Source organism: Heterocephalus glaber, unplaced genomic scaffold, assembly GCF_053883595.1.
Source record: "Heterocephalus glaber isolate CG9 unplaced genomic scaffold, H.glaber_assembly_v1.0 deba00000071, whole genome shotgun sequence".
NCBI classification, from domain to species: Eukaryota; Metazoa; Chordata; class Mammalia; order Rodentia; family Bathyergidae; genus Heterocephalus; species Heterocephalus glaber.
The window spans coordinates 32,089,584-32,111,609 of record NW_028258137.1 but is presented as its reverse complement, the minus strand read 5'-3'; the positions used below and the strand labels follow the sequence as shown (position 1 = coordinate 32,111,609).

At 35.0% G+C, this 22,026-nt stretch overlaps 1 protein-coding gene across 13 annotated transcripts in view; it reads right to left on the bottom strand.

Annotated features, from left to right (window-relative positions):
• Rpgrip1l (RPGRIP1 like) overlaps positions 1–22,026 on the bottom strand; it is a 91,362-nt gene that overhangs the window by 36,409 nt on the left and 32,927 nt on the right. For 5 of the 13 annotated variants that reach the window (XM_087186042.1, XM_087186084.1, XM_087186004.1 and 2 more), the window contains 9 exons: positions 18,478–18,584; positions 18,144–18,194; positions 17,208–17,387; positions 16,558–16,675; positions 12,307–12,759; positions 7,116–7,267; positions 4,064–4,442; positions 432–622; positions 206–289 (listed from right to left, as the gene is read on the bottom strand). In XM_087186042.1, the coding sequence (XP_087042168.1) occupies positions 206–289; positions 432–622; positions 4,064–4,442; positions 7,116–7,267; positions 12,307–12,759; positions 16,558–16,675; positions 17,208–17,387; positions 18,144–18,194; positions 18,478–18,584 (1,715 nt within the window). Of the gene's footprint in view, positions 1–205; positions 290–431; positions 623–4,063; positions 4,443–7,115; positions 7,268–11,351; positions 11,555–12,306; positions 12,760–15,270; positions 15,429–16,557; positions 16,676–17,207; positions 17,388–18,143; positions 18,195–18,477; positions 18,585–20,009; positions 21,116–22,026 lie in introns of those variants that run through there. The other 8 variants (XM_087186204.1, XM_087186168.1, XM_087186121.1 and 5 more) reach the window with 8 other exon arrangements.

Below are 22,026 nucleotides of genomic sequence, written 5' to 3'. Positions count from 1 at the left end.
AGATATAGGGCCATAAAGACTTAGATAAAAGAATATGAAGTTAACTTTTATACATAGTGCTAAATTACAAACCTATCATTTTAAATAGAAAGGATATATTTTATTCATCTGTTTCCATTTAACTCAGCTAGGGTATATCTCTATTTTTTAATTTAAAATATTTGTTAACAGAGAAATGCCAGTATTCTGAATGTTTACTACTTACAGAATTGTGATGTGGCATAGTATCCACAAAAGACACCTTCTTATCTATAGGTCTTAAACGTTGTCTTGGTTTAGCTCTTGGTGCCTAAGATAAACCAATATGTCAGACTAAGTTTGATTATTATATTTAAGTAAGTCCAGCTATTTTTTTCTCAGAAGTATTTGGCTATTAAGTTTATATATAAAGTTTTACATTTGAAAGAAATTTTTAAGTCACATTTACTCACTACAACTGGTATGCTATCAGAGGACGTTGGAGGTAATCTTTGAATAATTTCTGGCTCTTTTCTGTGTATGAAATTTCCTAAGTCTTCAGGAGTTACTGATCCACTTGGTGGAAGGTAAGCAAATTTCCATTTCAATATAACATGGATGGTGCCTGCAGGATGTTTTTGATGATCTGTTAACTCAAATATTCCTGTCAGATTACAAAAATAATTTTAATTAATTCTAGTGTAAAGTTTCATTACCACGTGAATTAAAGAGAAACAAAGATTTACCCTTCAACTTTAAAAACAATTTTGACTTCTACTTATAATTCAAATGTCTTAGAGAATAAAATAAAGACAAAGGGTTCTATGACAGGTTCATCTCTTAAACAGATTTTTTTCAGAAGTTAAGACCTCAAAGATTACACTGGTTCAACAATGAGAACATTAATTTATAAATATTTTAATTCACTGAAATTAAATTGAGAGATTATTCAGAATTCCTAGCCTTCTCCAAGACATTATATTTGTGGTATGGCTCATGTATCAATATTCATTTTGACTCGAATAATCTTGTTTCTAAAAAAAATAATACTAAAAATTTCAAATAATCTATGTGTCTAAAGGAGTCTTTATATTATGTCATATTTTAAATGTATTTTATTGGTATTTATTAAATTATTCTAAAGCAAGAGCAGAACAGCAAAAAGTTCAAGAAATTAGACAACCCAGAACAAAGAGCAGTAACAAAAAGTATAACCTAGCTGAATCTAATATTGAGTCACGAATTTTAATCACTGCACTAGATTTTGAGGTATGAAAAACCAGTAACTAACAAACTTCAAGCATAACTTTTGTTTAAGGGTATCCTTTTTTTCGGTCCTTGAGTGATAACATTTCTTTTAATGGCTACCTGGGAAAACAGTGAAAATTCCTAAACACCGAAAACTCGGCTAGCTGGCTTTCTTTCTTTCTTTTTGTTTTTTTGAGATAGGGTCTCATTGTGTAGCCCAGGCTGGCCCTGAACTCCCAGCAATCCTCCTGCCTCAGCCTACCCGAGTGCTGGGATTACGGGCGTGCACCACTATGCCTGGCAGCCCAAAACACTAGGCTTTAGGGAGAACAAAAAGATGTAGGTGGAAACAGAGGTGATAAAGTTCTGTTATAGGCACGAGGAAGACTTTCAAAATGGCTGAATGAATAGTTCAGTAAATACTCTTCCCAAATAGCAATGATAAAAGTGACAAAATGGTAAAAAACAACCATCTAAGGACTCTGGAAATTGATCAAAACTGTTCAACAAATCAAGAACCATTTACTCAAGAAAATATACTGAGCCTTAGTAAAAGCCTTTGTGTGGAACTGCTCTTCTCCTCCCTTCCCTCCTTAAGCTCTATGGTACAGAAGGTCTATCAGCATTGGGTAGACTAGGAGGACTGGCAGCCTCTGTTGGAAGGGGCATACTTTATATGGAACAGGATGTTGATAATTTCATGCCTAAGGGCCCTGTTAAAAATAATAGCAATCTCTGTGCCAAACAGTCAGGGAAGGCCAACATCATAGCCAGTCTTAATTCCGATGGGGTAAGAAAAAGACCAGGAAGTAAGGCAACAATTTAAAATGAATAAGACATCCAAAGTGTAGCTTGATAGGATCCTATTTATGTCTCCTGGCATGGAAGGCTGTGGGCATGTACAAAGCTATGTGCAAGCTCAGAAGGAACCCAGGAGGATTCTACCAAAGTATTTGCCCTTGGTTGAATGATCGGCCTCACACTAGCAAATGCTGAAAGTAAAAGCTAAAGCAGACTTGAAGATTGCCAGAACTTTGAACACATTCCCTAAGCTACAAACTGACCTGCAGGCAAAAACTGAAGCCTGCAAGCTCCAGGTATTTATGTATATCTTTGAACAATTACTGGCAGACCACTAAGATATTCTGACCTGTGCTTAAAAATAAAACAAGAATAAAACAACCAGAACTTAGCAGAGACATCAATGGCTACACACAGTGGGTGAAGCAGACTCTGTAGAATTAATTAGTCCAGGTAAGTCACCAAACAAACAAAAACAATGACAGTAACCACCTGGGGATATTGTATACTGCAATATATTACCCAAAATGTCCAGTTTAAAAAAAAAAAATCATGCATTGTGGCCTGGGGACATAGCTCAAGTGTAAAGCATTTGCCTAGGCAAGGTTCTGAGTTTGATCTCCAATGTGCTCCTCCCACCCCAAACAAGCAAAAGAAAAAAGGAAATGAGAAAGAAATTCTGGAGTTGTAAAGTATAATACTGAAATGAAAAATACTCCAGAGAGGAGCTGAGAAGAAGATTTGAATTGGCACAAGAAAAGATCAACAGACTTGAACGATCTGAAAGATTATCCAATCTGAAGAATGGGAGGAAAAATGAAGAAGAATGGGAGGAAAAATGAAGAAAAATGAACAGAATCTGAGAAACCTGTGGGACACTATTAATTCTACCAACACATGTATAACAGGAGTCCAAGGAGAAGAAAGGGCAGAAACAATAATTGAATAAATGGCAGAAATCTCCCCAAATTTGGTGTATAACAATATGCTGCACATATAAGAAGCTTCATGAATTCCAAGTAGGATAAATACAATGGGATCCACATCTACTCATATCAATTGAAGTGTTCAAAATGAAAAACAAAAATCTTGCAAATAGCATCAAATATAAACCAAAATAAAACAAATAGCTGACTTACTAGAAACAGTAGATGCAACAGTTAATAGTCTGATATAATAAAAGTGATGGAAGGAAAAACAAACAACTAAAAATATATCTTGCCAGACTATCCTTCAAAAAATAAAAGCAAAATAAGAGTATTCTCAAATCGTGATGATCAAGAGGATTTACTAACAGCAGACCTGACTTACAACATATATAATAAGTTCTTCAGCATAAAAAAAAGATAGGAGATGGTGACACAAATCCACATGTAAGACCAGCGAGGGTGATTACATAGGTAACTATAAAAGACAATAAAAATATACACTGTTCGTTTTCTCCTCTTAATTGATTTAAGACAATTGCATAAGTTATAAGATTATATTGTTAGGCTTATAACAAAACACACATGACAGTAATAAGACAAAGAAGGAGGAGAAAGTAAAGTAATTGGAGTAAGAAAATGACATCAGAGTAGGGAAATGACATCAAATCCACAGAAAGAAATAAAGAATACCAGACATACTATGTAGGTAAATATCACAGTCTCTTAAATTATATTATATTCCCTTTTCTCTTAACCTCATTAAAGGAATAAAATTACACTATATAAAGGAATAATTATAACATTGTATTTTTGGGTTTATTTTATATAGTCATACTGTATACATGTATATGACAACAGCATGATTGAGGAGAGAGAATGAAATGTTAGACAGACTTTCTACATTTTAATGGAATTGAGCTAGTATTAATTTTAAGTAGGCTATGATAAAATGCACAATCCCTAGAGCAACTGCTAAGGAAATAACTAAAAACGGTACTGATATAGGACCAAAGCTTAAAGGTTGCTTGAGAAGGGTAGGAAAATTAGTTATAAACAAATCATAGACATAACAATGAGGTATAATTTAGGTTTTTTATAATTTCATAAAATCAAGGACATAGGCTTACCTGAGATGCACCTGTCATGTGCCAGTGAAATCAGAGGCACATTGACTTTTCCTATGTAAATATTCTCCTGGGTATCACTATCATCAAACACATAAAAACCCAGAGACTCTGACTTAAGGTATCGATCCAAATCCATATTCATTGGCACTGGGAAACACATATAGTCATCAAATTGTGGATCACTGCTACTGGGAATGATGGCTGTATCATGGTCTGCAAAATCAAAAAACTTGTACACAACATATGGGTGTGGTTGCAGGTGGCTTGCTCGGGACTGCAGGTGGCTGCAACATCTTATTGTAATGTGAAGTTCATTTAAGTTCCCATCTGTGGAATCTGCTGAACTGAGCTGAGCAGTTTTGGGTACTTGCTGACTTAACTGGAAAAACATACATATTTAAATTATAGAAAAAGTACAGTTAAGAGATAAACAGCAGCTGCCAACCCCCAAACAAAGTAATTTTATAAAATGACAAAAGCTGGATATTTTCACTTGAAGGTTAATTTCTCAGTTAAAAAAAATCTTTGATTCTTCTTTAAAACCAATATTCCTTAGAACATGTGTGATTAGATGATTCTGAGCTATTAGCAATAAACATGGGAGACCGAAGATACATGTAAAAATTGGCACTAAAACCAAATAAAACCAAGAAAGAGTTAACCTGAGTTCATTAGTTTTATTTAGTATCAAAAAAGTAAAGTGAGCAATGCATCTAAGGAAGAATGACTTGACTAAAGGAGATTCATATGGTCACCCCAAGGGATGACTGATTATTTTGTTATATTTGGGTGGCCCTCTTCTTCCACCACTGGGGTTTGAAGAAGCAGATGCAATATCTGAATCCAGCTGCTATAAGAACAGGAGAACAGAGTCACAAATAAACCTGGAAGGGATAAAAAGCTAGGATTGGGAGGCCATTTCAGAAAAGAGATGAGCGAAAGGAGTTAGGAGGCAGAGATGGAAGCTACTCTATGGTCCCTTTCAGAAATGTTACTAGAATGGCCAGCACACAAGAAAAAAATTGCACTAAATGGTAAATCTTCTATAGCTGATAAAATCTGGGACAAAAAATAGTAGTGTGCTGGGTGCAGTGGTGCATGCCTGTAATCCTACTAGGGAGGCTGAGGCAGGAGGACCACCATGAATTCAAGCCCAACCTGGACTACCTAGTGAGTTCAAGGCCAGCCTGAACTACACAGAGAGACCTTGTCTCAAAAAAAAAAAAAAAAAAGTTAGCACTTCAGTGGCTTGTTTAGTTTAGTGCTGGGAAAGTCTCTACTTTTCCACAAAGAAACCCCTCTGCATTTCTGAATCTGGATTGAACAATTAGGACCCTTGACTCCAGAAGTTTATTAGAGAGGGAAAAACAGAGCTGCTGTTGTAAATCTCCTTAGTGGAGACATCTGGTGGTGTGGAGTGGGGAAACCCGGAAAGGAAATCACAATACTGCTTTCCCAGGGTTAGTTTGCTATGAAAGGCTGAATATGATTACTTAAAAGTACCTCCTCTACAAATCTAACCACAAAAGCTGAAATTGTAGCAGTAAATGACTTATGCAAGCCATAATCTGGGGGCATAAAAGTCTTAAAGCTACAAAACCAAACAAACAATGTGGTACTCTAATTTCTAATTCCCATTTCCCAAAGTATGTTGTGAAGCATATTAACCAAAAAGATGATCTATGGGAAGCAGGTGCCATTGTTTCTTAAGTTTGGGAACCAATGTTATGTAAGTCATGGTTGTTTAAGTGAAACTCACAGAAACCAATCTATCTAGCAAAAACAACAGGAAGAGGACTTTAACATAAGGTTATAAGGAGAATTCATGGAGTTCTACAGCAGAAATATGACTGTGCCTTAGAAAGCTAACAAGACTGGAAAACCGCCAGAATTTCTGGTCTCGATTGTTCATTATTCTCTTCAGATCCATGTTTTTTTTCCTTTTGCTGACTAATGTGGTAGAAGCAGCCAAAACTCCCAATTTTACAAGTTTCAGGTAAGAAGAGTTTTGTTTTCTCTTGATCTCAGAAGGTAGACTTTGACTGGTCCAATTGGAAACAGGTGAATATTCTTGAACCCTTAGTTATAGTTGGGTGGTGTGTGGGAGAAAACATGACATAAACCTGGCCAGAGGGGTCAGGGCCCATGGATTGGGGGCGGGTGCAGCTCTAAGGGAAACAAATTATGACCTGGATAGACACCAAAATGTTTCTTCTGTATGCGGTCTGTCACTAAGCATAGGTGCATACTTCATGCCTTTGGGTGAGGCATTATACATAAGAAAGCATTACACACATGAAATACTAAAGTCAAGGATCCTATTTAACTCTGCTCAATTCAGTATTTTCTGCATTCATTAGATCATGGAATTTGTGTGGAAATATGGTAATTAAGATTCCACAAAACATGGTTTGGGGAATGATGTCATGTAAACTCCCAGTTCTCAACAAGAAAATATTTATTTTGGATTCTACTTTGTCTTTCAGAAATCTAACATGAGGAAAGAGTTTGAAAGAAGGACAGTAAGTGTTAGTCAAATATTAGTTGTTTGGCCTTTAATAGTAGAAATTGTTAATGAAAGACTTTTGATATGTGCTTAAATAATACTTCAATTATGTTTTTTCAAACGTTTCCTTACTAAGACAAGGGAGTTCCTTTGTGTTGATGGAACAGGTCTGTATCTTGATTGTAGTGGTGGTCATATGAATCTATTCACATGATAAAACTGCATAGAAGTGCACCACACACAAATGAGTGCATGTAAAACCTGATGAAATCTGAGTAACGTCTATAGCTGAGATATTGTATCAATGTCAATTCCCTGGTTTTATGTCATACTACAGTTATATGTTACAACTTGGGTGAAGCATACCTGGGACCTCTCTGTACTGTTTTTGCTACTTCCTGTGAGTTTACATATTCCAAAATAAAAAGTGTTAAAAAAGCCACTGGACGGCTATGGAAGAAAGTGATTTCAGTTTAAAGCATGAGATACAAGGAAATATTTTAAGATTTCTTTGTCATAAAAGAGTTTTAAACTCAACAAGCTTACTGATTGCATTTGCTCTGGCTCCTTAAAAGTTGATGTTATATATCCCAGAGCCTTTGCTCGTTCTTGATAAAGTCGAATTGCTTGATCCATGGGAACTCTTAATTGGAACCAGTACTCTACTGTGCCAAAATTTGGGATGTCTCCTTTAGTTCCTACAAATGAATACATAACCACTGTTAAAACAGTCTCATAAATGAAAAAAAATATATATATATACCAAGTAAAAAATACATCAATGGTATTATGCATTAAATTACGGATTTTACACTAAAATAATATGACTTGCACAAATGACACATGGCAAATAACAAATGAAGAAAATAGTTACTTCTAAAGTGTGAGTTTCATTGTATATTAAATATTAGTAAAGTGCTGTGTCAAACTATGAGATATTCCAATTCATACTATTTCAATTCTTCTGAAATATAAAGAAAAATCTAAACACTGAATTAGATACTCCACATTCTTTTTGATGGTATAGTACTTTTAAAAAAACAAGTTACACTCAATCTAGTTTGATATTTACAATATGCAACCTCAAAATTATAAACATGACATTCCATAGTCTAATTCAAGTTTCAAGAAATCTTTGGCATCTTCTCAATTCTTGCAAAAAAATAATATAATAACACTCAAGTATAGGGGAGAATGGCATAGGAATGTTAAATTCAGTCTGCCAAAAAATGTATACACACTTCAGCAGTTCACCATACTAATAAATGACTGGCAGCTACTGGCCACCACTTTGAGCACCTTTTGTAATTGTAGAGGCCAAAGGTAACTTGGATTAATCTCATGATGTCTCAATAAATTTAGTATTAAAATATTTATGCAAGATTTTCTTTTCCTGATGTATACATTTTTGGGGCATATTCTATATACCATATTCAGTATACCCTTGCCTGATATCTGCACTCCATGCTCTTGGCATTCCTCTCAACTCAGGCAGCTTTTCTTTTTCTCTGTGAAGACTTCTCTTAACAGCCCTGTGCTTCCTTCACAGACCTTGTATGTCCTTGTTAGAGCACTGACTGCTTTAGCCTGTTCTCTCACAAGTATGCAGCCTGCACACCAACCACATGGAAAGTTTCTGAAGGGGAAGGGCTGAAGTTTCCATTCATATATTTCTACCAGAGGGACTAGTACACTACATTTCAATATTTGTCAAATAGGGACTATTCTTTACACAAACTTTTCTGAACATTCCATTTTATTAAAATATTGACCCTTCATCAGTTTCTTTCTAAGCATCATTCTTAAAGCATACTAACAAAATTTAATACCTGCCATCATTATTTATTTATTTTTTAAAAGGTAGCAGGATTTTACGTTTATTAAAGGTAGGGAAAGAAATACGCTCTGCACAGCGAGTTTCGGCCAAGTAAAAGAAGGGAAAAAGCATGCTCTACAGTGTGAGAGCAGACCACTGTGAAAGAAAGAACACAGTGGTGAGCCATCATTTTTTTTAAAAGTCCTAAAAGAAGACTATTAACATACACATATATTTGCTTATATATGGGTAAAATATCTTTGCATAAATTTGTAGTCTCTGGAGCTGGTGATGGCTAGAGAACAGGAAAGGGAGAAGACATTTACACCTAAATGATTTTTTGAGTCATGAACATATTATATACGCAATCACTCAACCAGCATAATAAAAACACTCCCTAGACTTTAAATCACCCTGCTTCCTTCTTGAAATAGTTCACTTGGCTTCTGGGATACCATATATTCTTAGTTTTCCTAGTATAACTCTGGCCACTCCTTAGTTTCCTTTACTTGTTTTTCTTCCTCTTCCTGAACCTAAATGTTGGAGTTTCCCAAGACTTAGTCCTTGGCCACCTTCTGTTGTTTAGCTGTATTCAATGTCTATGTGATATTATCTAGGTGTGTGGCTTAAAATATATTCTATATGTGTGATGGGTAATCTCGATTGTCAACATGATCACCCTGAGACTCACAGGATATTACTAAAGCACACTTCTATGCTTGTTGGGATGGGTCATGGGGGTGTGACCTTGGGGACAATGTTTGGTCCCTGGTTCCCTTTCTTTCTGACTCTTCCCTTACTCTCTGCTTCCATAAGTTGAGTAGCTCCCTCTGTCACGCCCTTTCTCCATGAGCTTTCTGCCTGAGAGACAGCTGACCATGGGCTGAAACCTCTGAAACCATGAGCCAAAATAAACCTCTCCTGTTTTGTTGCAGGTGTCAGGTATTTTGTCCCAGCAGTGGGAAAGCTGATTAATACCATATGCTTTGCTGCCATCCCAAGCTCCTAGGGCAGAGAAGGTGAGCCGGTCCCAGCACCCAGAAGGAAGCTCCCCTGCCGCCATCCTGAGCTCCTAGGGTAGAGAAGCCGAGCTGGTCCCAGAACCAAGAAGGAAGCTCCCTGCCACCATCCCAAGCTCCTAGGGCAGAGAAGCTGAGCTGGTCCCAGCACCCAGAAGGAAGCTCCCCCATCACCATCCCAAGCTCCTAGGGCAGAGAAGCTGAGCCAGTCCAAGCACCCAGAAGGAAGCTCCCCCGCCACCATCCCAAGCTCCTAGGGCAGAGAAGCTGAGCCGGTCCAAGCACCCAGAAGGAAGCTCCCCTGCCACCATGCCAAGCTCCTAGGGCAGAGAAGCTGAGCCAGTCCCAGCACCCAGAAGGAAGCTCCCCTACCACCATTCCAAGCCGCTTGGGCACCAGAAGCACCCCCCCCCCCCGTAGAAATGAGAAGACACGTAAACAAGCCTCAAAAACAGACTCCTTGATCACCTACAGTAACCCCAAAGAGAAATGAGATGGAACAATCTGATCCTCAACTACCTAAATGTCTTCCAACACTGTTTTTGTTTTTGTTTTAAACTTTTCTAGGTCCTTTGTACTCCTACATAACTTTTAAATTTCAATATCCAATTCTTCATTTATAGCAAGTATACACAGACCTGAATTTTTACATATACCTTGTTTTCTAATCCTGCTAAATTTTAATACAAGTTCTAGGGGCTCCTAGACATTTCTTAGTATTTTCTCTGTAGATGATCATTTTATCTACATATAAAGATTTTGCTTCTACCTTGCCAATCCTATCCTAATTGTGTCATTTTATTGCCAGACTATTTTGGTGGGGCCTAGGTTTCAAAGTTTAATGGACAAATAAAGAGTAAGCATATCTGCCCTTGTTCCCCACCTTAAGGAGAAAGCATTGTATCTTCTCCATTCATATAAGGCATTCTTGCTGGAAGTATAGAGTACATGTCTTTAATCTGTTGAGAAGGTTCTGTTCTACTTCTAGGCTCCTGATAGCTTTTACCATGAACAGCTGTAGAATTTAGTGCAATACTTTTTCTCCAACTAGTGACAGGATCATATGGCTTTTTCCTTTTCTCTGTTAAAATGATGACTTTTGGGGGTTGATCTTCCAATGCTGAACCAACACTGCCATCCTTATAGTTAAACCACTTTCTAGATCCTGCCAGATCTGACTTCTAAGAGTTTGTTTTGTTAAACAAATTTCTATCTATGTTCATACTTTTTTCTTCTATTATCTTCATCCAGTTTTAGGATTAGCACAATGTTGAGTTCCTAAAATGAGGGGAGAAGTGTTCCTTCTTTTTTCTGCTTTAATTGTTTGATATAATTTATCAGTTAAAATGTTTATGAGCCTGCTGTTGTCGTATAGGTAGATTTTCAAGCTAGGAGTATACTTTCTTTAATAGGTGCTATTCAAATTTTATATTTCCTCCAGAGTTAGTTTCATTAATTTGTCTTCCAAGGTACTTCTTAGAAGTTGTCAAATTTATTTCAAAAAAGATTTTTGTAATATGCTTTCTATATCCTTTTAAATTCTGTAAAATCTATGGTAATGTCTCCTAGATCTTGATATTGTAATTTAAAAAATGTATAATTGATATTGTGTAACAGGAAGAAAAGGTCTAAAGAAGCAGGGGAAGTGGGAGGGGTAGGGGAAGGGAAAAAAGGGAAAAGAAAAAATATGAGAAGAGGAAAAAAATGGAAACAAGGTCTTTGCAAATAGGGAAGGATGGAGGGGGTGAAGGGAGAGCAAGGGAAGGGGAAAAAAAAATAAGAACCAAGATACTCACGTAATGGTACAAGATCCCAATGATGAATGTAACTGTATTTTATACCTGAAATGTACCAATAAACTTAATGGGAAAAAAAATACCATATGCAAATGACTCTTAGGTTTATGTCTCCATCTCAGCCTTCAGACTAGTTTATCCAATGGCCTACCTGACATCTCCACTTGGATATCTAATAGACATGTCAATCTTAATTTGTCCAAACAGAATTCTTGATTTTCTTCCTTGGATTTTTCTCCTTTTGTAATCTTCCCTTTTTTGGTAAATGATATCACTGTTCTCTTAGTTATTCATGCTATAAATTCTTGCCTCCTTGGATTCCCTCAATACCCCACATTTAACTGATAGGCAAATCTTGAAGAAAGAATAACAAAATATATACTAAATATGACCATCTTATCCTTTTTACTTATCATCTCAATCCAAGCCATCATTACCTTCCCATAGATAATGCAAATAGCTGGAGAATGGTCCTATTTTCCCTCTTGCCCACTAAAAACTATTCTTGACACAATACTCAGGCTGAATTTTCTAAAACCTAAAAGAAATCCAAACTCCTCACTGTGATGCACAAAGCTCTACAAGATGATCTGGTTCCTGTTTACTGGTTTAATTTTATTTTTGCTCAAGTTACTGGCCCTCTTATTCCAACATTCAGGTTTGTTCTTCCCTAAGATCTTTGCTTTTTGCTATTTCCTCTGCCTGAAACATTCCTGTCCTATATGCTGCCATGAATCTTCATCTAGGTCTTTATCAATGTCAACCTCTCAGGGAAGCCCTTACCTTAATCAGCAACCTTCCAACTCTCTCTTTACCCTCTGGCTTTAACTTTTTGTCATATCTGACAATACACATAAGCTAGTCTTTTTACCACTGAACAGCATTCCTAATATTTAGTACTAAAGATAACATGTCTTAAAAAGAATCTGATGAATGTGGTACAATTAATGTTTAAACAAGGGTATCAATATGGTAAATAAACACCTGAATTTATACTGTCCAAACCCAAAGGGCACTTTTAATGTATGAGAAGATACTAAAGTAAAACACCAATATATAGAGTAAATTAGTGATTTAAACATCCAAAACTTATAAACTATACTTACCAACCAAACTTGCTGTGTAAAATATTCGACCACTTTTTTCTAGAATTTTATGGAATCTCAATTGACATGCTGCGATTGTTTCATAATCTGTGCTGTAAGCTTGGTGGACCTCAAGGGTGACAGTATTCTTCTGAATATATTGCAAAAATAAGTCATTAACATGAACAAGGTATTGGGAAGTGAAGTTATATTTTGGGTGAAGGCCTCGCACTATGGGAGTTGTCTGTAGTTCAAAATCATAGAAGGCATAGGTACAGAAAGTGATAGGCTCTTTATCTCCAGATGCCTGTAAAACTTCTGAAGAAAAGGTTATTTTGTTGATATGGATTTCAAATAGATTTTCGCCTCGCTCTAGGTGGATAGTCTCATCAAATTCATCGACAGAGTCATCCGGCATGATTTCTGGTTTAAATTTGTACTGCTTCGTGCCATAGGCAATATCCTTTAACTGGGCTGCAAGAGGAGACATACAGTTTAGATTTAAAATATTGACATGTGCAAAGGCAAACTGGTCTTTGAAGTGTTAGGAAGCCTGAGTGCTTTTAGTGAATAGTCTCAAACTTAAATTCACTGTTTTTCTGTAAGTTACGCTTTATTAAACAGAAATTCATCATTTGTTTTCACATCACTTATTAAATGACCAAACACTACTCCTTCAAACTATATACAACTATAATTTTTCAATGTAAAATTTAAAAAATAACAACTTCAGTTGTAATATAGCCTAAACCAGGATAAAGTAAAGAAGGAAATGGAGGCCTCTGAATGGACAGGTAAGTTCAGTATTTGGATTTCACCTGATCCTCTGCTGTATTATATTTTGCCCTATAAAGTCAATTGCTCTTTTCACAGGCTCATTCCTTGTAGCTTGATAAGGCATATGAAGTATGATTAAGAAAATACAGTGAATGTTTAAAATTTTATTACAGTAAAAGACCATTGCAATTAATCTCTGCCTCACTTTGAACATTTGTACCATCATTCTTGCCACTATCTGAAGTTCTGGAAGCTCTCTTTCATGACTGTCTTTAGTTGCACTGTTGTGGCTGCCTCAGTGTCATCAGTAGATTGAAAACATTTGCTTTAATGGTCATTTTGACTTTAGGGAAGAGCCAGAAGTGACACAGTGCCCAATCCAGTGAATCAGGTGGATGAGGGCACACTGTAATGTTTTTACAAACCCCTCTTTCTGTTGGATGGCACTTGGCAACCACATTTGCTTTTTTTTTTTTTTGGTACCCGGGATCGAACCTGGGTCCTTGCGCTTGTGCAGCAGGTGGCGAAACTACTGAGCTAAATCCCCGGCCCTATTCGCTGTTTTTGCTCATACTTTATAAAGACATTCAAGAAAGGGAACTTTCAGAACTGCATCAGAAAGTGGCAAGAATGATGAATAAGCGTCTCTGAAGTGAAGGATAGTTTTTCGAGGCAGGTTAATGACATTGTGGCTTTCACATTAATATATTAAAAACATTTAAACAGTCACTGTATATTTTGATGACACACTGTATGGGAGGGGGTGTTATTATCTTTACAGTAGCCTAAGTGCCAGTTAGTCGAATCTACAATGCAGCTTCTCAATTGTACTGCAATACTTTACAGTTGGGGCATTTTTACTTGTCCTACTATCTGGAATACCCTCATTACTTTCACTTAGAGGTAAATTTTGTTTTTTTTGTGGGGGGAGTCATTTTTAAAGATTCCCATATTTACTGTGTGAAGTCTTCCCTGAAACCGGAAGTAGGAATAGCCATTCTCTTATCGGTGTTTCCTAGATACTTGTTGTGATTTAAATGTGTCTCCTAAAAGTTCCTGTATTGGAAACTTAATTCCCAGTGCAACAGAGTTGAGAGGTAAGGCTTTTAAGGGGCAATCAATTCATGTGGGCTCTGTCCTTATGGATTAGAGTTGTTTATCACTGGAGTGAGTCTGTTATCTTGACAGTGGTTTTACTATGAAAGCGAGTTCAGTCCCCTCATGCTTTCTCTGGTACATGTTCTTTTGTCCTTCTGCCTTCTGCCATACCATGAGGTAGTGTAAAGGTGGTTTTCAGAAACAGGACCTTCAACTTGGACTTTCCAGACTCCAGAATGGTAAGAAGCAAATCTCTGGGGCTGGGGGTATAGCTTAGTGTTAGAGAACATGTTTCACATGTGTGAGACCCTGGACTCAATCCCCAGAATCAAAAACCAAACAAAAGCAAAATAAAAGAAAAAACAAAAACAAATCTTTGTTCTTTAGTAATACCTAGTCTCAAATATTCTATTATGGCAGCACAAATGGACTAAGACAATACCTTCTGCATTTTCTTACCTTCACATTCTTTATAGTACAGTATAACCATCTATTTATTTGCCCACATCTTCAAAGCTCCCTGAGGGTGATGCCTCAGTTTTTTTCCAATTCATACTCTTGCTGGCTAGCAGAAGGCATTAGGGGCTTGATCATGTTTATGGAATGAATCAATGAATTTAGGGGACAGATTTGGTAAGACTTGAAAAGGAGGAAAATTCTTAACTCTGTGACCTCCCTTTTAAAAAAGAAAATTCTATTAAGCAAATTTTTATTGAGTACTACTTGGAATAAAAGGTACACACTGCTCCTTGACTTTTGGAAAGCCCTATTCAGTCAGATAAAAATATTTATTTCATCCTTCTTCATATAGCAGTTTCTCAAAGTGTGGCCTGGGAACCCGAGACTGTAATACTGTGTTAGAGCTCTGTGAGCTCAAACAACTTTTATAATAATACTAAGATGTTATGCGCCTTTTTCATTTTTATCCTCCTACAAGTGATATAATGGAGTTTTTCAGAGGCTACATGATGCACAATATCACAAGAGATTAAATGCAGAAACAGATGTAATAATACAGCTATTTTCTATTAAGCCAGGCCCTAACAAGACTCACAAAGATGTTAAAAAAATCTAAAATAATTTTTAAAAATTTAAAATGATGCTACTCACTCTTTTCACAAGTTTTTTGGGCGATTCTAGTAGGGAAGCACAGCTGCTTGTATACTGTTGCCTGAAGGACAGAATTCCTTGTCTGAGGTCTAACATACATGGAGCAGTGAGGCAGGAAGGGGTCACTTGCCTAGCCAGCCAGATCAGCCCAATCAACCCTGGTGATCGAAGAGGTGACTGATGTCACAGCCCAATCATCCTTATATCCTTCACAGTTTTTTGGAAGATATTACTTTTAAAAAATAAATACTACAATTTATGTTAACATATAATAGGTTTATTTAATTGTTTAATATTAATTTAATTTTAATTATGTTAACATGAATTATAAATATTTAAAAAATTTTTCAATTAATATGATAAATATCAGTAAGTACGTCTGTGACAAGAGGCCTTTGGGACCCTCCGTAGTTTTAAAGAATGTAAAATTACTGCTGATATAGATGACTGAATTAAGTATTGCCTGGGAGTGGAAATGAGTCTAGTACTTATCACTGGGGAAGTTATATTATGGTTACACAGGAAATGCAAGGCTCAAACAGCTGAAGATCACTTATATACTCTCCAAACATATTTTCTGAGTACACTAGAGGAAAATGCGTAAGTACCAAGCTAGTGTTTTTAATGTATAGTCTTAAGCCTGTATTTGAATAACTTGCATTTATTTTTAAATATACAGTCATGGGCCCCAGAGCCTCTAGAGGAGGAGCCCATAAGCCATATCCTGAATAAGGTCCTCAGGTGATCTTTGCACTTAAGTTCGAGAATCACTGCAAGGGCATTTTAGGTAGAGGGATGGTTAAGAGTTTTCAGAGGCAGGTTCCTGGCATGGGTGAACAATGAGTCTGAGTTATATTCTGAAGACAAGGGTATATCTGGAGGTCAAGGTAGAAAGAAGGTTGAGGCAAAGCAAACAGCAATAACAGAAGCAGGATAGTGGGACAGAGCAAGACGAAGTTGACAAAAGCAAGCAGTCCTATTTGGCTGAGGTGTGCAGGTTGCTGAGAAGAAAAGTCAAAAAGGTGGTGGTAAATTTGAGCCTGTGGTACTTTGTGAAATTCTTTGAAATCTTGCCTGCAACACTGAATTCAAAAGGCAGCGGGTACTTAACTAAAAATTTTTGAGTAGGAAAGAATCAGATGAAACCACTCTTTCCAGTAACTTATAACTATAAATTGGGAAAACATACAGCAAAAAGATATTGTGAGTGAAGATTTGGATGACATTTCTTACTTTTATAAACCTACTCCTTTAGTTACTGTGGATAAAAAATTGTGCATGCTGTACCTTCTAGTTTCTGGATGCGTGCAGCCCTGATATCAAGGAGATGAACGTATTGTTCTACTTTGAATTCATAATCTTGCTGCAAATTTTCCATTTTATGGGTCACTGCCTCCACTTCCATCTAAAAAATAAAAGATCATAAATTTTGATATTTATGATTAGTTTCATTTTCATTTTCCAAAGCTACTACAATTTAAGCATTTTCTAGATCCTAGAAGATCAAGAGTTATAATCCATGGCTTCCTGACCTCAAATAGCTTATAGTTTAGAATGTTATGTGTGGCAGTGTTCAAAAACCAGAAGTAAACTAAACAAAACTCTAGATTCCTTTTTATTAAGATGAGTTTCCATTTCATTAAAGGCTAACTAAAGGTACTTGTGGCAGGACTGCAGAATAACTGCAACTCCTTTGCAGAATATGCTAACACTATAGAGGTGAGTTCATTGCTACTATTCATTCCCCTAATTTAAAATAAATTATTTGTTTTTAAATTGCTTATTCTACTTAGTTACAGGTCTAATTTCCAGGGATGTGGTAATACATGATAATAGGTGATAAGATAACAGATGATAACACATGATAGTTCTGAAAAAATAAATCATAGTATAATGTGATAGAAGTCCTACCCCCTCAATTTAGTGTATTACATTACCTGATAATCTTTATTAATTTTATGTTGCATAATTAGCATGTTTCTTGTCTTTTCAAGTTCTTGCACTGTTTCTGCATGAGTTGCTTGTAGTTTTCTTATGGAGCATTCTAGATCTTTATTAATTTTACTGTCAATTTTTTCTAAAAAGAAAAGATCACCATTTTTTTGTTCTTTTTGAGCCTAAAATAGAAACATGTTATATTACTTCAACAAGAATTTCTAAAATGTGGTCATATGAATTAATGTAGATATAGCAAGAAACAATCATTGATTAAAAACATATATTTCTCTTTTTCATCAGGAATAAAGCAGTCCTAATACATACTTTTGGATAAACATTTGGAACAGTTACAGAGAAATAAAACAGTTCATTACTTCATGACATGAAAAGAATCGTGTACATTTATTTCTATTTCATTTGATTAAAATGTACAATTCAATCTAAAAAGGAAAGAAGTATGTTCTTTTTTTTTTGTCTTCTTGGAAATAACAGAATATTCCAGAACTAGAAAATATCTTCTTATTATAATTCAATATTTTACTTAAGACCTTGAAAGCCAAAGCCTCTTAGGGCAGAAAATTGTTGATTAGTTTTATAATGAGGCAAGTTAAAGTAAAATGCTTGTTAGAATTAAAGAAAATGCTTCAAATAATATTTTTTGAAGCCTAATTTCATGTAGTCTTGATGTCATTTGAAATATGCATATGCTGTAACCAAGTATCACCTGACCACTTTCCTGAGTCTTAGTAGAGATATGTGATAAGACACACGCACACACAAACACACACACACACTCATTTGTAAAAGATGTACTAAATTTCAGAAGCCATGCACATAATTCACTTTTCAAACATAATGGTTTCACATAAAGGTCATCATTATGTTGAAACAGCTATCCGTAGAGAGCAAATCCACGATGAAGTTCAGAAAGTTACCTTTATAAGCAGGAGAGCTTCACTCAGTTCATCAGCATTAATATCACTCTCCTGCAATAGATTAAGTAACAGCTCAAAATGAGATATTAATGGAAAGTATAAGAGACATTCCAACTATTCAGATTATCCTGTTGGAACATAAGGTGTCTAATAGTATGGATTAATAAACTAAATATAAGAGACATTCTAACTATTCATAATACCCACACAAAACATGAATTTCCTGATACTATGAATTACAGTATCCTTTTGTTTTGCAGAATGATGTTTTCTCTATTATAAAATATGTAAATAAAATTTTTGAGTTTACTTCCTAAATAAGAAAGTAGTTCACCTGGTTGAAAAACTTCATGCAGTTTTTAAGTTCATCAAGTTGCTGCTTTTGTTCCAGATACTGTAATTGTAGATCTCTATTCTCTTGAATGAGTTTCTCATTTTGGTCTTAAAAATAAAATCAATACAATTAGAAAGGTAAGTGAGAATTAGGTCTAAGAACACATTTTAAATTAATTTAATTCCTGGTACACACCAAGCTTGAGCTAGTATTGTTCAGGTCAGAGAGGTAATTGAGCTAGCACCTAAACAAAGGCAGCAGGGAAATGAGGAACAAATGAACACTATCATGTGTCTACCATATGATTCACTTGCTTATCAAAAACTTAAGACTTAAGCTCATAGTATTAATATAAGGAAATTGTGGTCTCTGGGACTTCAAAGGAACAATCTATTTAAAATGCCTAAGATTGCTAAATCTATGATTTTTACTTACGTATTAAGGGTCCTGTAAAGCATGCAAAAAAAAATTGTCTTTTAGTTTTCTAATTGACTGCTTTGAATTTTCTTTTTTGAACTTAGCATAAAGTCTTTGCATTAAAAATAATTTATCTGATAAACTGTCAATCTACAATTTAATCAATCATACTTCTAAAAATCTATTCCAATAGATGAAACAGATTCTCATCCAGTGTAAGGCAGTATCAATAATAATTCATGTGTGTTCTTTATTATGTCAGTTCATACTATTAATTAATAGGACCTAGACTTATTGATATCATTAAGGGAGGGATGACTTTCTTCTGCCTAGGTACTCATTCATCATGACCCACAATCAGAGGTATAAAACAGAGGTACAGAAGACAGCAAATTCATAAAAAGACTAAGCTTAATTTTTACTCTGTATTAAACATATTTAACATTTTTTTTAAAAAAGCACAATAGCTAGATAACAAATGTACTGCATTCTTTAGTCTCATGTTCTTAAGTGTACTCTTCACTTGGGTTCATCATGGCAGCCAGTTATCCTTCTTTGTTGCCTCCCTGTGGACTAACTCTAAACCCTGTCATCCAAAGTGTCTCCGCTAATTTCATTCTGCTCTCAATGATTTATGTTTATCATAAGTCCTCAATTTAAGTTGTACATTTTTGTTTCCTTTTCGTAAAAAAAAAGAAATCAACACATTTGCCAAGAATTCTTTCCGTGAATGCATTTGCATTCTAACTGCATTTTATACAAAAATATGTTTTTGACTTTTGTAAGGCTTTGTGTTCCCAAGCTATAAATATCACATACAAGTAAAAATGTTAAATTATACGGTTAAGAAATGGAATAAAGTTGGATGGTTTGCATGTCACATATTTCCTGACAATCTGAAAAGTTTAAAAAAATGCAACCCAAGGGTATACTGAGATACAGAGACATTTTAATATCAAACATATAAACACTTATTGATAGAAAGTTAAAAGGTTAGCTTACAGTACAAGTTGCTTATATCTGGTGAACTAAAAGAATTTTCAAATGTGTAGAATACTTGGAAGATCTGAAGATTAATATCAAACAGTTTTCTTTAAACTAAAAACTAGGATTAATAAAAATATAAATTCTTATGAGATAAGCTTTTTTTGGTTAGGGAATAGAATAAGAATATAGGGCTTATTATTAAATCAGCAGCTAGATAGAATGATTAGGCAACAAAAACAGTAGATTCAGAAGGATGTAAAACCAGAAATACTGAGGATAATATAATTTCACCCTATGGCCAACAAAATATAGGAGTAAATGCCTAACATAAGAGTAAGCTCAAGTATAAAGTACAAAGTAAAGGTAATTATTTAATCTTAGCTCAAACACAGTGTGTATTCTGATTGTTACTTTTATGCTCCAGTTTTCTATCCTTTGAATTTTTTACATCAGAGTTCCTAAGAATGATGTACTAATAGGTACAAATGAACTTATTTAAACATTTCCATCCTTCACTCATTTCTGTTTCAACAACTATGTTTTTAAACATCTGATATTTTAAAAACTAGGGTATTATTAATGGGCAAATAATTTAATGGGAGAAGACATCGCTGAGTACCAGTAACTGTCTCTCTACTGAATTTATATAGAATTATACACTGTACTTCTCCTTTCTCAAAATGTTTATTGAGGATATAATTCTTGGGTCTTAAAAAGTACTGAAATGTTACAGTTCAAAGAGGAAATAGACTTGCTGAATTATAATATGAAAAATCAAAGTGCTCTATACAAGATGAAAAACAACCTCCTTACGTTATGATTTGACAAAAAGCAGGTTAAGCTAAACAGCATTTTATTCAAATGAGATAACATTTCACTCTTTTAAACTTATGTTCTTCTAGCACACCATTAATAAGCAGAGTGCAGAGACCAATTCAACTAAACAATTTTCAGAGCTCCTTTGTGTTAATATCTTCAGCTGTGATCAATATAACCATATGCATTATGCTGAATTATGCATTTCAGCTAAAGATAGAAAGGAACTTTCAAAAGCAAGCCCTTAAACACATGCAGTTAATTTAAGCATTAACCAAATGCAAGCAGCATTTACATATTCTTCCCCCACATATTCACACAATCTGAAACTAATTTGTACCTTGAATAAAGAGGTGAATATTCTTTAAAAATAATTTGCCAGGTAGATGAATGACTACAAGAAGCAGGGAAACATCTTCTGGCAAAGAACATTTGATACATGAAAAGGTAAATGTGTGAGAAGACTTCAAAGTAAAATTAAACAATTTCAAAATCTGTAACAGAGAGGAACTTTCTCAATATTAAAAGATTTCCTTAGGTAGACAGTTTCAGTTTTTTATTTATTATACCCTTGGAAAAATGGTTAAAGCCTGTAATATTTTTCTTATAATCTATTGTAATTTTTTTTTTTACAAAAAACCAAAAACTTAAGTCTTTGGAATTCTAAGTCCAAATTTTTCAAATAAAAATAACTGGAAAGTAACAAATTTAGCAATTTTTCTTTAGAAAATAATTGGACACACCTGTAAAGATTTGTGTAAAAAGATGTTGCTTATGGTACTTACAATGAAGTTACTTAAATAATCTATGGTACATCCACACACTGAAAAACTGTAACAGCCATTATAAATGATAATGATGCAGATATAAATTTATACTCAAAGTATGAATTTTGCAATACAGTAAATAAAAAGCCCATTATTTAACTGTATCTATACATACAAAAACAGCTCTGAAAAGAGATTCACCAAATATTAGCAGAGATTATCTTGAGAGTTATGAAATTGAGTGATTAGAATTTTTTGTTTACTGGACTTTTTGCATAGTATACATGAATTGTATTTATTAGCCAAAAATCCCCAAAAGATACAAGTCTTTAAAAAGATGAAGATGGAGTAGTTAAATTAAAATACCTTAGCAACTATAATACTTAATGATTAAAAGGGCCTCTCAGAATTATTTTAGTAACAATAAACTGGTTTAGTACAATAAACAGGTTTAGCAAACAAAACAGATCCTACTCCCTTCAGAAGAGATTCGTAGGCTGGGGACATAGCTAAGTGGGACAGCACTTGCTTAGCATATGCAAAGCCTAGGTTCAATCCCCAG